The 14,267-nt window shown below is 32.5% G+C and overlaps 1 protein-coding gene across 1 annotated transcript in view; it reads right to left on the bottom strand.

The window, feature by feature from the left end:
• LOC147071121 (integrin alpha-8-like) overlaps positions 1-13,912 on the bottom strand; it is a 43,240-nt gene extending 29,328 nt beyond the window's left edge. The window contains exons 1-5 of the mRNA XM_085948264.1: positions 13,747-13,912; positions 11,954-12,158; positions 8,963-9,081; positions 7,016-7,107; positions 1,413-1,536 (exon numbers count right to left, since the gene is read on the bottom strand). Coding sequence (XP_085804390.1) covers positions 1,413-1,536; positions 7,016-7,107; positions 8,963-9,081; positions 11,954-12,147 — 529 coding nt within the window. The 5' untranslated portion in view covers positions 12,148-12,158; positions 13,747-13,912. The remainder of the gene's footprint in view (positions 1-1,412; positions 1,537-7,015; positions 7,108-8,962; positions 9,082-11,953; positions 12,159-13,746) is intronic.
• Positions 13,913-14,267: the final 355 nt, after the last annotated feature.

Here is a 14,267-nt window from a genome sequence, read left to right as displayed (position 1 = left end):
CTTTGCAAATATTGTTCATAAAATGGGTTTATTAAACGCATTCATACTCTGGATTAAGTAAAAAATAACTTGTGAATTTACCAGAAGCGAGATACCAAGTTTCCGATCCAAGAATGTATGTTTATGCGGACATTCCAAAGCACATATTATCACATATTATAGTCAGGCTACTGCACAAAACCATTAGTTTTGATGATAGTGCTAGATATTGATTAACTTCGAATGCAATGGCATTAATCAGTTCGCAACGAATAAAGGTTTTCGATTTCATGTGTCGTCTACTATATTATTAATGTATTAGCCTTTTTTTCATTATGCAATAATCAGCATTTTCTATAAACAGTTTACGATATTGCTTTCAAAGTAATACCTAACACCAGTAACGGAGGGTGGATGTAGGATGTGATCTGACATAAAAAGTGCATCAAGCATATTATTTGTTTTCATTCAACTAAGACTACAGAGTATAAATAGTGTTTGTTAGTTTTTTAAATTCCATTAAGCTCTGCCTAATCAATTTATTATAGTAGAAATAGTCAAAAAGATTCGTTTATCTATAAAATATCTCAAATTCTGACATTACACCATAAATGATTTTGAATATTTTAATAAGAATTTTTTTCGATTATGGTTTGGTGGGCAGGGTTCATGAATTAAAAAAACTAATCAACACCATCCGTAATATGTATTTTTAATTCAACGAAAACCAGGGCTCGAAATGAACCGGAACGCACCGGAGCGCCGTTCCGGTTCATAAAATCCATAAAATTATCGCTCCGTCTCGTGGAAATATTGATTTGACCGTCTGAGCTAAATATTTCATATAATAAAAAAAATAACACTTATTTATATAAATCACATTTACAATTAATGTAGTATAGTATAATATAGTTGATATTTTCGTAAAATTATCGAGCGCTCCGGTTCGTAAAATTTTCCATTTCGAGCGCTGACGAAAACAAATAAGTATGACTGATAAAGTGTGCACTATTTTTGTCGAATCGCCTATAATATACCTAAACTATTATGGTTCGGTTAGGCAGGGTTTCATTGATATTTAAAAACTTCCCAGGATCATCATCAAATTGTATTCTGCAAACTGTATTAAGTATGACTGACCATGTTTAGTGTGCACTATTAATATCGAATTCTAATAGTCTACCTCAACCCTTCGCCACTGCCTAGCACTATGATCAAAATTCACAGTTTCGTGTCACTGCACGACTATAGTAGGGTTTGAGCCGTTCTACTACTAGTTCATAATGAAGGTACCTATTATTCACATATCGTTTTCCATCATTGTAATATTATGTAAAATATGTTTGTCATGGAATTCCATTCATCATTGACTTTATGACGTGTCTTTGTCAAGTATAATTCGATTCCCAAAAAGGCAGTGTTTAGTCTATTACCTAATAGGGGAAGGTACTTGAACCAGGATTCTCCTGGAACATCTGATGCCTTAGCTGTATAGCAAGCACCTTCCATCCCCCATTCAGTTTTTCGCCTCTGATCCTTCCATCTAGGTGCACATACCTGTACATAAATAATATGGCAACTATTATATTATTATACATCGCAATGTGGGGTTACATGTAAATTGTACGTATTACATTTCACCGTAGCACAGTTCGCCGTGAGCTTTCTTATTTGCAAAAGTTCATGAATTCAATTATTAAAACCTAACCTAACCTAACGTAACAAATAATCCAGTATATCGGCTATTTTCAAAAATTGTTTGCAATTGGCTTCCTGTAAACTGACAAGAACCATGTTTTATTTAGACATGAATTTTATTTCAGTACTATACGACCCAAAGAGGTTGGACGGTCTTTAATATACGACCATATATTTCCGACACAACATTTCACGATGAAGTATGATACGGCAAACTGAATACGTAAAAATTTCCAGACACGCAATGTGGGTGTACTTTAACAGAATTTTTATGACGATTAAATGGTCAATCAATATTGAAGAGATTCGATATGGAGGAAGAATATCAAAAACACACAAATGTTTCCAAATTAGTTTACATAATTCTGTGGCTATTTGGCAGAAGCAGACATGTTCGATTTTTGGTGTTTTGAGATTTAAATGCAGATTTGTTCTTTTATGTGTATATTTTTATTTGCCAAAATCAGATATGGTTTATCTCTTCTACTGACTACATAATCAATGAAACAAGTTTCAGATATGTTTAAGATTAAGCTAGTCATATTTGCCAAAACAAGATATGGTCTATATCTGGTACCATATCTGCTTCTGGCAAAATAATAAGTATTTAATATAACCAATGTATTCAATTTGCTAAAACAAGATATAGTTACCGTTTTGGTAGGTACTATATGGATTTTGGATTTTTTTTTATTCAGTAAAAATTTGCAAAAAGATGTTTCAGAATATTATTGGCGTATCCCTAAATAAAATTGACGTCGCAATTGCGAAAAAACGCAGCTCGGAAACAGGAATCATAGACGGTGACCAAAGAGGACGTCACGAACCATACAATAAAAATAACATTGAAAAAAATTGAAGTAATTAATCATATTAGCAGGTCGCTACTACCGAAGACATACACGCAAGCTTTATTTATCTTCGGAACTAAATATTGCAAAAATAGATGATCTCTATAAAAACGACTTATCAAACAGAAAAAAACCTTTTACATATTCTAAATATACTTCAATTCTATAGTCCTAGTATAGACACTTGTAAAGTATGTGATACATATAACAATCAGATTAAGTGTGCAAACGATTTAGAAAGGAAAGCTGAACTTAATGAAAAAAAACCAACACTTGACTAAGGCTGATGAATCATATAAGAAGAAAGAACACAACAAATTGTTATCTAAAACTAGTCAGTCCACTCGAATACTAGTTTTTGATTTGCAACAATGCCTGCCCACACCTTCCCTAAATACCAACTTAGTGGACTAACAGATACCGCAAGCTGTTGCATGAAGGGATTGCTGGTCGGGGATCTGATAAAATAGCATTGTGATTCGTACAGCATTTGCAGTATATTCAGACTCTTGTCCAGGGCAAAACAAAAACGTAAACTTTTCTTCAGCATTGTCGCATTATGTCAGTGAATCTGAACACGTGCATTCTATAGAACACATTTTTTGGAAGTGGGACACATTAGAATGGAATGTGACACGGATCATGCCCGCACAGAAAAAGCTAAAAAATCTATTGAACTTAACATTAACATCCCACAACACTGGTACCAATTTGTACGAACTGTACGAGGCAAAAATCCGTTTAATGCGGTGGAAATGTCAGCAGAAACTTTTCTCTCTTATTCGGACTTACTGAAAACGAATTTCATTAAGAAGCCAAAGTGTGTTGAAGGGCAACCGATCAATTGGCGCAGTATAAAGTGGCTACGGTATGAAAAACTATTCGGTGATATAAAATTCAAATACTCTCTGAATGATGAGGAGCCCTTCAGAACAATGAAGTTATTAAGGAATTCCAGAGGGCGTCCGCATATTCCAAGAATACCGAGGACTCATATGGCACATGCCGAATAAATCCTCAAGAAAAGAAGGACAAAGTGAGCATGATGTATTTGATAGATCCCGTGTATCATACTTTCTATAATTCACTTGAAACTCAACCTTCTGTACCCAATATTGGTGATTCTGAAACCAGCGAAGACGATTATGCATGAATAACATGGATAGTGTTATTTTTAAGCCACCTATAATAATGTATAATATGCTTAACCTAGATACTTGTGAGATATGGTATATTATTTTAAATATTGAATTTGCCAAAACCTGATATGTTCTTTAAAGTGATTTTTAAGAAAAACTGTGCTATTTAAATAAAAATGCTTATAATTGATTAAAACTCAGTTAATTTTTTCATAATATTTCATTAACTTTCCTTCATAATTAATTTCACAGTATTTATCACCAGACACACAACATTCAAATTGCTCCCCTGAAAAATAGGTAAAACGAACATATCTGCTTCTGCCAAATAGCCACAGAATTATAAGCCCTAATAATATACATTATACAGGTCAGGAATGCTCCAAAGGATCCTCCTCTCCCAAATGTTTTTTTATAGTCGAAATATGCCAGAAGTCAAAAAAAATTGAAACAATTATTTTATCAAAATATATAAGTAACAAAATTTATGGCATATTTTACCTTAATTAAATTAATAATGTCATATTGTGAATTAAAATATAAAGCGACTTAAATGGATATATTATTATTATGTATCCAATGAAGTACCTACTGTTACACCCCGGAATGGTCCTCATTTGGGGATGTCTCTATGGATCTAGAGAAGCCCAAATCATAATAGAGTCAACTCATAGTAAGGGTTGATTGCGAAAATAAATAAATAAATAATAAATCTGACAATGCTTTAATATGTGATTTAACAAGAATGGCAACACAGCATTTTGCGCATCGCTTTCTGCGCCGGAACTTGGCGCGCATGCGCAGAAGAAAAAAGAAAGATTTGACAGTAAAATTATAAACACGTCGCACCCCCAGTGAGATACTGTCGTAAGTCTGAAATGGGTGTTTTCGAGTTATGAATGTGGTTGGATTCGTTTTTTTTTTGCTATTTTAATAAAATACTGTCGTATGTCAAACTCAAATAGTGTCAGAGAGAAAGCACTTAATACAGTACATTACTTTCCGAAAACTGTTAAATCGATAATAAAATAGTGTTGTAACTAAGTTACGACAGTATTTTACAAGAAGCTTTCTAAAAAACTAAAACAATAATTTTCAAAAAAATACTGTCGTTACTCTGTTACTACAGGGAGATCTTGAGATAGAGCGTAATTTTCTCACTAGTTGCATGGATATTATTGTTCCAAAGTATTCAAACAAAAAACTGGAAGCAGCAGAGGCAACAGTTTTTGTTGTCAACTTCGATTAAATGGAAGTAAAATACAAGTATGCAAAAAATACTTTATCAACACATTTGGGGTGAGTGAAAGGTACTTCTCCATTGCGTGGAAAACAAGAGATCTCCTTTCCGGAACGCCAATTCCAGAACAAAGAGGTCACCTTGGCAATCACAAAAAATTGATGATGTTTTAAAAAATGATATGAGAGCTCACATTAAATCTTTCCCAGTGATCGAGTCACATTATTTGCATGCATAGACGTCTAGATAGTATTTAGATGGTAAATTAACAATAATTGCTGAAATGTATCGGTTATACAAAAACAAGCTGCCATTTGGAAACAATATGTCATTTGACTACAATATGCCATGTGGAAAAGAACACTTATACGCATCCATATTATTAATAAAAAATTTAATATTGGCTTCTTTGAGCCTAAAAAAGACTAGAAAGTGCGTTAAATGCGACCTATACAATAATTCTTCACCACAAGAAAAATAAAAACTTCAAGAAAAGTATTAGACACATCAACATGGAAAAAAGAGGCAAGGGATGAAAAGACCAAAGACGTAGCAGGGTCTTAAACTAATGGCTTTCAGCTGAATTTTCAGGCTGTTTTTCGCTTCCTTGCGGAAATGTGTCAACTTTCTATTATAAACGAAAGTTGGCAATGTACAATCTTACAGTCTATAATATCACTGAAAATATTGCAAACTGTGAGACAAGTCAAGCTGCACGAGGATCCAATGACATTGGTAGCTGTGTACTTGATTACATTGCATATTATGTAAAATATCACCACATCGAGCATTTTATTTTTTACAGCGACAATTGTGCCGAGCAGAATAAAAATAAATACATTGCTGCAATGTATTTATAAGTCATCGGGAATTCACCAAAAATTAAAACAATCTCCCATAAGTTTTTAGTCACCAAGCATGCCCAAAATGAAGGCGATAGTGTCCATTTTACAATTGATCTGCCGAAGACTAGGTCTCTAAAATGTGGACCGATATTTGTGCCCAGCCAAAAGATTACCATTGTAAAGACAAGTTCGTCAACTGAAAATAGGTGAACCGTTACCAATAGATGGTCTCAATTTATCCAAAGCATAATCAGAGGGGCCAAAAATAACGACTATTAAAAAAACGGATTTGCTTTCTCTCTGCACTGCTAAGCATCATGAATTTAATTATGATTTTTTTTGTTTCTCTTCCAAGTGATGATTAAAAATTAAAAATTGTACCTAAAAATTTTATTTGGCCATTAAATTAAATATATAAATAATTTTTGTTGTTTTGAACTAATAATTGTATTTTTCTTGTTTTTTTCAATAAATCTTTAAAGATTGTACCATAACTTAATATTTTGAAATCCTTCCTTTACAGTGCCCTACAAATTAGCTAAAATTATTAAAGTGATGGTAGGGAATTTTACATAGGAAGTATTGAGTTGATTCAAATTTTACCATGAAATTTTCAAATGTCCTAATAAAATACAGTCGTAACAGAAATATTCAAATATCTCCATTTTTATATGTTTTAGAGAAAAATCATGAATACAGTTGAAAATAAATCATGTTTTTCCATAAAAATGAGTAATAATTTTTACATTCAGACTTTTCCTGTATTTACAAAGAATATTTGAAACTTCAAATGGCTCTCCTGCGAAATGCCAATTTTTGGATTACTACAGTATCTTACTGGGGGTGCGACGTGTATTTCGATCTCCGCAAAAGATTGTAATTATATAAAATGTAGCCCCAAATATTCACGTAATAAACCTCGTCGTTTCTGACCACAATTCTGGTATGTTATTTGTTCACCTCCAAGTCCCGAATCCAGACAAAAAACATTAAAAAAAAAGTGACAGCATCTTTTCACTTTCGTAAATGGAGGGAGATGACACTACTGAAGCAGGATTTTTAACAGAATATTAATTTAATGTTTTTAATAATATCATATATTTTTTCGAACTCTTGCCGCCTCCGAAATCCTCCGCCCGGGTGTTTTGCACCCCTAAAACCCCCGTATGATACTCCCCTGGGAATGATACAGTTAACATGGATTTATTATTAATCGAATAATAATTATAGTTGTATTCGAACGGGAATTATAATAACACTTACAGCAACCTGATCTCCAATTTGGTGTACAGCTTGAGAGCCTCCTAACCATCCGCCATCTTTTAGATCATAATAATCTGAAGTGCGTTCATTACCTGCGAAATGGTAATTGCTGTCATTAATTGTATTATCATTATAGCTACATATTATTTACTTAATATGGACATGTGTAAAAAAACAGTTAATTTTAGTTTAGGAATAATTATTATCTACCTACCTATTGACTATTAATGACAATCGACTTGTTGGGCTTCGTCTTACGTACTTCCCAGGTCTTTTCAAATGGTTACTGTATTAAAAATTCTTTATAATTCCTTAGTTAGAAGCCGGCTTGAGAGTGGTCGATTGCTTAGGCCCCGCATCAGTTAAATATAGTTCAAAAGAAATGTTTGAGACTCTTTTATTTGAGGTTATATGGATACTATCCGTGGTTTTATCCAACTAACTTTCTCTTAGTGTGAGGCCTCAGTGCCAGCGTTCGGCGCAGCGTTGAGCGTTTTGCGCAACTCAAACGTATAACCGTGTGTGAAAATGTTCGTAGAAAATGTCTTTTTTTTGTTATACATTTATACGGTTATACGTTTGAGTTGTGCAAAACGCTTAACACTGCGCCGAACGCTGCCACTCAGGACGTACACTTAGGTATGCTCACATACTGTAGTTTAAATGCTAGAAGATATACATATTTGGCCACGTAGTTTTTTCGACTTATACGTGGTATAAATGAGAACTCTGCCATTCTTGGTAGTATTGACTTGTGTATCCCTGATGACTATCTTAGAAATCGGGAGCATCAGTTGTTTGTTCTTCCAAGGAGCAGAACTAACCTGCCATTCTTAAAATAGAGTCTGCTTACATAGCTCAATCGGTGTAATTTTTCTAAAATATTTGTTTTGTATTTACACTTTTCTACTGTTTAATAACTTAATACTGCTCTATTTCTTTTTTTTATATGATACTGTTTTATTAATGTCTTTTCTTCTAAATGACATTCTGTGAACGTCTTAAATTAACAATTTGTAATGTTCACTTTACTTCTGTTAAAATAAATAAAATTTGAAATTTGAAAAATTTGATTCACACAATTCGGCCTTTGTCCTATAAAGGGTTAAAGCTTATTTTACTTTTGTTTGTTGTTGCTTATTATTTCTTTGTTTCTAAATGTCACGATGTGAACGTTTTAAATTGATACTTTGCAATATTCACTATATTATGTAAAAATAAATAAAATTTGAATTTGAAAATATTAAAATATTTTTAATAATAATTGATGTTAAATGGGAAAAATATGAAAATCTCAGATATACACTGAATTATTTTATGAATAAATGAATAATAATATATTTGAATTATTATAAATAAGTAGTCCATTTATAGCATTTTTTTTTGACCATGTCCGATCCTGATAGGATCATTATTATCCACAGAGTGGAGGTTTGTATTGATAGATTTTTTTTTACCATTTATAGTAGTCCAATAAATACATTTATTTGTTATATAATTCATTAAATATTTGCTTTATTATTTTTAGGTAGGTAATTGAATAGTGGATACAAATTTAATATTCCTAACATTTATTTTCTTGGATTGAAAGAATTGCGACACTACGTAGATAATTTGTGGTCAAAATCTTTTTCTTTCGCCGGAAGTAAGTATAACATTAAATTTGAAACTATATTTACTTGCTGTGTATTTAGAATACAAAATTGTTGTATGACAGCGTTTAATTTCACCACCAGGGTGCCACATATTTCTGTGTATGCGTTATTTTATTATTTTGGTTTAAATAAGTATTATATACTATGCATTATGTCCTTACATAAGTAAAATGCATTTGTGGGACTTTTACAAATTGTAATCGCGCCGACAAGAAATGAGATGTCCGTAAAATTTTTATAATACTAGTGGACCACAGATAAATAAATTAAATGTGTTCGAGTATCAATGTACCTGAGGTCTCAATCGGCAGGTAGTAACACGGTCCTGGAAGGCCGCATCTATACACTCGACCTGGTTCAAATATTCCTTCCTGGGCGGTGCAATTGGCCCTTGGTGCACCGATTTGGATCCTATATAAAAAGAACCGGATAAAATAAATATATGCAATGTAATTATTAATACATAATAGAATATCGTTTCCAATCCTGATATTCTGGAAAATTTTAATGTTTATGCGTCGTCATGATCTATTTTGAGTGAAAACTGTTTCCTCATGTCAGGCTCACCAGGCACCAATAGCGAGGGCTGTGCGGCTGGTCAATGCACTCCCTAGATATGTAGACATCTTTAGCGAAGCGATATGTATTTTTTTTTTAATTCTATTTTATTATTTAATTTGTATTTCTCGTGAATAATTATTGTTGTTTTTTTATTTTATTTCTTTTGCTATAAAAATGTTTCTTGGTTTGTTTTTTCTCTACTAATTAGATTTATTTGTACTTTTTATTATGAATGTCATGTTGTGAATGTCTTGAATTAATAATTTGTTATGTGCACTATGTGTTTTTTTTTAAATAAATAAAGAAATAATCCAACAACAGTGGCAAAGCGTGCAATCTCAAAAAAGTATTTAAACAATACATTTGTTTCGGTATTATTGATTTACCTAATAGACCGAATAAAATAGCGTGCATATGTCATTATTCTTGTATTTATCAAAGTTAACTATCTTAAGGCGATTGGTTTCGTAACCCCTTAACGTCCCCTTAACGAAAACGTATATTTTCCGTACACTGTTAAAGGTAGTAAAAAAATATATTTCTTTAAAACTTTATACGCTGTAGTACTCTTCTAGACTTACTGTTTACACGACACACGACAAACAAATGGATCTGTTTTCAAATTTGGCCAAAAAAGCTCTTGATAAATTGACATAACAAGGTTATGATCCTTTATAGTTAAGAAACCGGGCTAATATTATTGTTATGTATCCATAACTCCCCTCTCCATAATCTCCTCAATGATAATAAATTGTCTTCTGTTTAATTCATCGACACCATACGTTACTAATTATGTACCATTGTTAAGAATATTCGATCGGTATGATTTCGACTATTGCAACGTACCTAGTCAATATTATAATATTGTTGATCAACCCCAATTTATCCACCCTATCTAACTGTGTTACTACATACAATATATACAATATAAACCCTTGTTCTTTAACTAAGCGTCACTAATCTTACTTACGAGTACTATTTCATTTTAAGTTTATACTATTGTAAATGATTCTAATATCTATAATTAACTATTTCTTTTATTCAACGAATAATTCAAAAGATTTAAGAATGTATCATTCTAATTATTGAACATACATAATTTTGAAAGACACTTTCTGAGAGAATATATTATAACCAATAGAAAAAATCTTTTTTTGAAAAAAGTAAGCCACCCCGGCGAGGAATCGAACCCTGCAGCTCCCGGGCTTACGCCCCGTCCGCGTATTACCACTATGCTACGCAGTAGCATACTAATTGCGACAAATTTTAACTATTGGTCAATTTTAATACCTACTCATCAGCGCTCTTCCAAATCAAGCTACCTTGGCAATCGATTTTTGTTTCATAAATCAAAGTAGATACCTATTACTTCGATTACTAACCGACGTCGTGGATTTCTCCAATATTTTTTATGATGTAACTTACTTGAACTTGCTAATAATTTATTAGCAATTTATTAGCGTGGATGGGGCGTAAACCCGGGAGATGCAGGGTTCGATTCCCCGCCGGGGTGGCTTACTTTAAAAAAAAAGATTTTTTCTATTGGTTATAATAATAATATATTCTCTCAGAAAATGTTTTTCGAAATTATGTATGTTCGATTCTAATATCATTCAACTCGGACCATTCAACGTATTCAAAATTTAGTCAGCTCTACTCTCCAAGTTGTTTCACGTGAAGGATCGGGGCCCATTGGTAAGGATTTCCATTGCCGAAAATATAACAATATGGATGCTGGAGGACGTGAATCTTACACATTGGAAGCAATGTCTTTTAGTAGCACGTGGAAAACAATTGGTGCATTTATTCGGTGTGTCCATATTTTTCTGAAAGGTAGTTAAGCTGCCATATACCTTAGTAATAGGTATTATCACTAGCCTCCATTTTGGAAAGTGAGAAACAGGCTGTCACTTTTATTTTTAGTATGGTTTTTCGTCTGAATTCGGGATGTGGAGGTGAACAAATAGCACAACGGAATTGTTTTGGAAACGGCAAGGTATATTTAAGTTAATATTATATAATAGTTACATTTTTAATAATTTATTTTACGGAGGACGAAATGTACGCGTTTGCGATCTGGCTGTTGGCAGCGTTCTGCCCGCGATCTTGTATTTTGCTTTCAACGAAAGCGTTGTCGAAAAACGGCGACGTTGCAATATTTTCAACGGTCATAATCTACGGCATTGCCGGCTCGGCTCTATTATTATTATTTATTTTCGTAATCAGCGCTTTACTATTTGTTGGATTTGATACCGACTCGGGCCTCTCCAAATACACAGAGACATCCCCAAATGGGGACCATACGGGGGTGTAACAGTATGCAAAGAAAATAGTTGTTCAACAGTGAATTGTGATCTTCTTCTAGTGGCAGATAGGTTTGTAACATAACAAGATGGATGCTGGAGGACGAGAATCTTACACATTGGAAGCAATGTCTTTTAGTAGCATGTGGAAAACAATTGGTGCATTTATTCGGTGTGTCCACATTTTCCTGAAAGGTAGTTAAGCTGCCATATACCTTAGTAATAGGTATGCAAAGAAAATAGTTGTTCAATTGTGAATTGTGATTTTCTTCTAGTGGCAGATGGGTTTGTACTTTGCAATTAATTAGTTTTCAGTGGAGACATTTTTTATTGTAAATTTGACAACAGTATTGATTTAGCAGGAAGTGCTTTAAAAAGTTACCATTAAATTGAAGTATTTATATATTTTGTGTATTTACCATGTAGTATTGGATCCAGAATAAAGCACGACAGAGTAGCCGAAGTATGATTTCCTTTGTGCCAGAGGAGGTATGGTTATCTGTGGGTCTTCAAATATCATTGGGTAGCTTGTATCCAAGATCTGACTTTTGGCGGAGCACCATAATGTCACCAACAATAGCACTCTGACCATAATCTGGATTGTGAATATCATTGTTTAAGAATCTGAAAATAAATAGAATCAGTATTATTGTAAGATAATGTTATTCAAAACTAATAATTGTCGGGCCAAATATGTCAATATTGCTTGATTGGCGGTTAGAAAACTTAGTCAATCAACCCTAAATTAAATTATACGTTATTTGTGTGTACATACAAAAGTATATACAATAATATTTTTATTTAATTTTCACTTTTATATCTAGGTGGATTTGACTCAGTAATTTCATTTCATTTACCCTTATTGATCATATAGCGCATTGCATTTTGATTGGTGGAATTTGATGTACCTGAGGTAAAACATAATTTAAAAATAATTTGTATGCATCATAGATTGGTGATAGCTTAGAGGCCAAAGCATTCACCTGGAAAGAGAATAACGTGAGTTTGAATCTTAGACTATATATACATCTAGACGCCACCCATTGCATTGCTAAATGAAGCTGCATGCCGTGCGTTTGGTTTGTGGGCGAGCGAACGCATTCGTACACAAATATTTGAGACCATAGACTATTTCGCTAGTGCTCGCCCAAAGTGCTCAGAATAAAAATATAATTTTCTATTTTTTTATGTCATATAGTATTTTAAGCGGTCAAAATGCAACCATTAGGTAAAGATATCCAATATAATTTAAGTTATTTTAAAGAAACACTAGGTCACTGATATTAAAATATATAACAATATACAAATAAATTATCACGAACATAACCTATCAACTTACCTATGAAACGTAATATTATCTTCTTGCTTGTTACCACATTTTAATACAACACACAGAACCATCTTTTCTACTTAATTAACTAAAAATATTTACCACTGACTATGTTAAACACAAAAAATATAAATTTTAGCAACACGCGCTCGCAGGTTATCGACGCTTAGCTATGCAACATACGATTTGGTGGCGACACCACAGAAAATCATCTCACACATCTGTAAACCTTTTATCTTACTCTAGCGCGTGTCGTAGAGATTATAAGGGTGTCGAATACTTTCTCACTCGCATTTATGCATCGTTTTTGTTCAGGCCTTGGTTTGAATCCTATTTGGTTCAACTTTCATTTAAAAACTAAATACTTGTTACTTTAATCATAATTAGATAAGACGCCTGTAGCTTAATTGGTAAAGCACTTAGTTTCAATTCCCGTCAGGATTTGTATTTTTTTTGACAAATTTTCAAATTATTTTTCAATTTAAAGAATTCTACTTTCTCAAAATTTGTCAATTTTTCGTTGAATAAAAGTAAGAGTTTATCAAATTCGTTTTATTGTGAATCTGATTTTGTTATAAACACTGGATTTAGTCAAGTTTGAAAAAAATAATTTGAACCTATACTTACAGAATAAGTGCATTATGGAAAATAATACTTTCAGGAAAATGGTCAGTTTTAGAAAAAATCTAAATTGTTATTTTACTTAGCAAATATTCATAGTTTTTAAATAGTGAAATAGCATACAGTTGCAGCGTTTTCACTATAGGTTAATATTGTACCAATCGTAATTTGTGGAAATAGTCAATTTTGGAAAAGAACCCAAGTAACAAAAAATTTAATGCTATTAAAATTAAACTAAAATATAATATTACTCCGCCATACCTTATGTTAATTACTCCTTATTTGGGAAAGGCCATAATCACTTTGTATCATAAAACTACACTAACATATTAAGATTGTAAGAAAATATTTAAATATTATGCAGAATTTTGTTTAATATTATGTAATAAAGAATATTATGTACGTAGAGTTTCTTGTCAAATACAATAACTATCAATTGTTTTAAAATAATAATAGAAAGAATGACTAACAGGGCGATTCTAAAGAAATCAGGCGTTGTTAAGTTTTTGTACATTTTTAGTTTGACATTGTAAAAAAAAATATTATATATTGTTGGTAGAGCATCCGTCTGTAAAACCCAATTCCGACTATAGAGGCCGTGGAACTGAATTTCGAGTTACGGTGGTAATAATAGTTCTTGATTATTTTCGTTGATTGGTTATTATACGGTAGCCTCTTCGGTTACATAGAAAGAACACAAGAAAGAACATACGGGTTCTTTCCTTATGATAATGATAATAAAATGAATTTCCCGACTCGTTTTCTTCTGGGTATGCTATCAA

This window comes from Rhyacophila brunnea, unplaced genomic scaffold, assembly GCF_057557595.1.
Source record: "Rhyacophila brunnea isolate RB1 unplaced genomic scaffold, BYU_Rbru_1.0 scaffold_20, whole genome shotgun sequence".
Taxonomy (NCBI): domain Eukaryota; kingdom Metazoa; phylum Arthropoda; class Insecta; order Trichoptera; family Rhyacophilidae; genus Rhyacophila; species Rhyacophila brunnea.
This window is presented reverse-complemented; position numbering and strand designations above follow the sequence as displayed.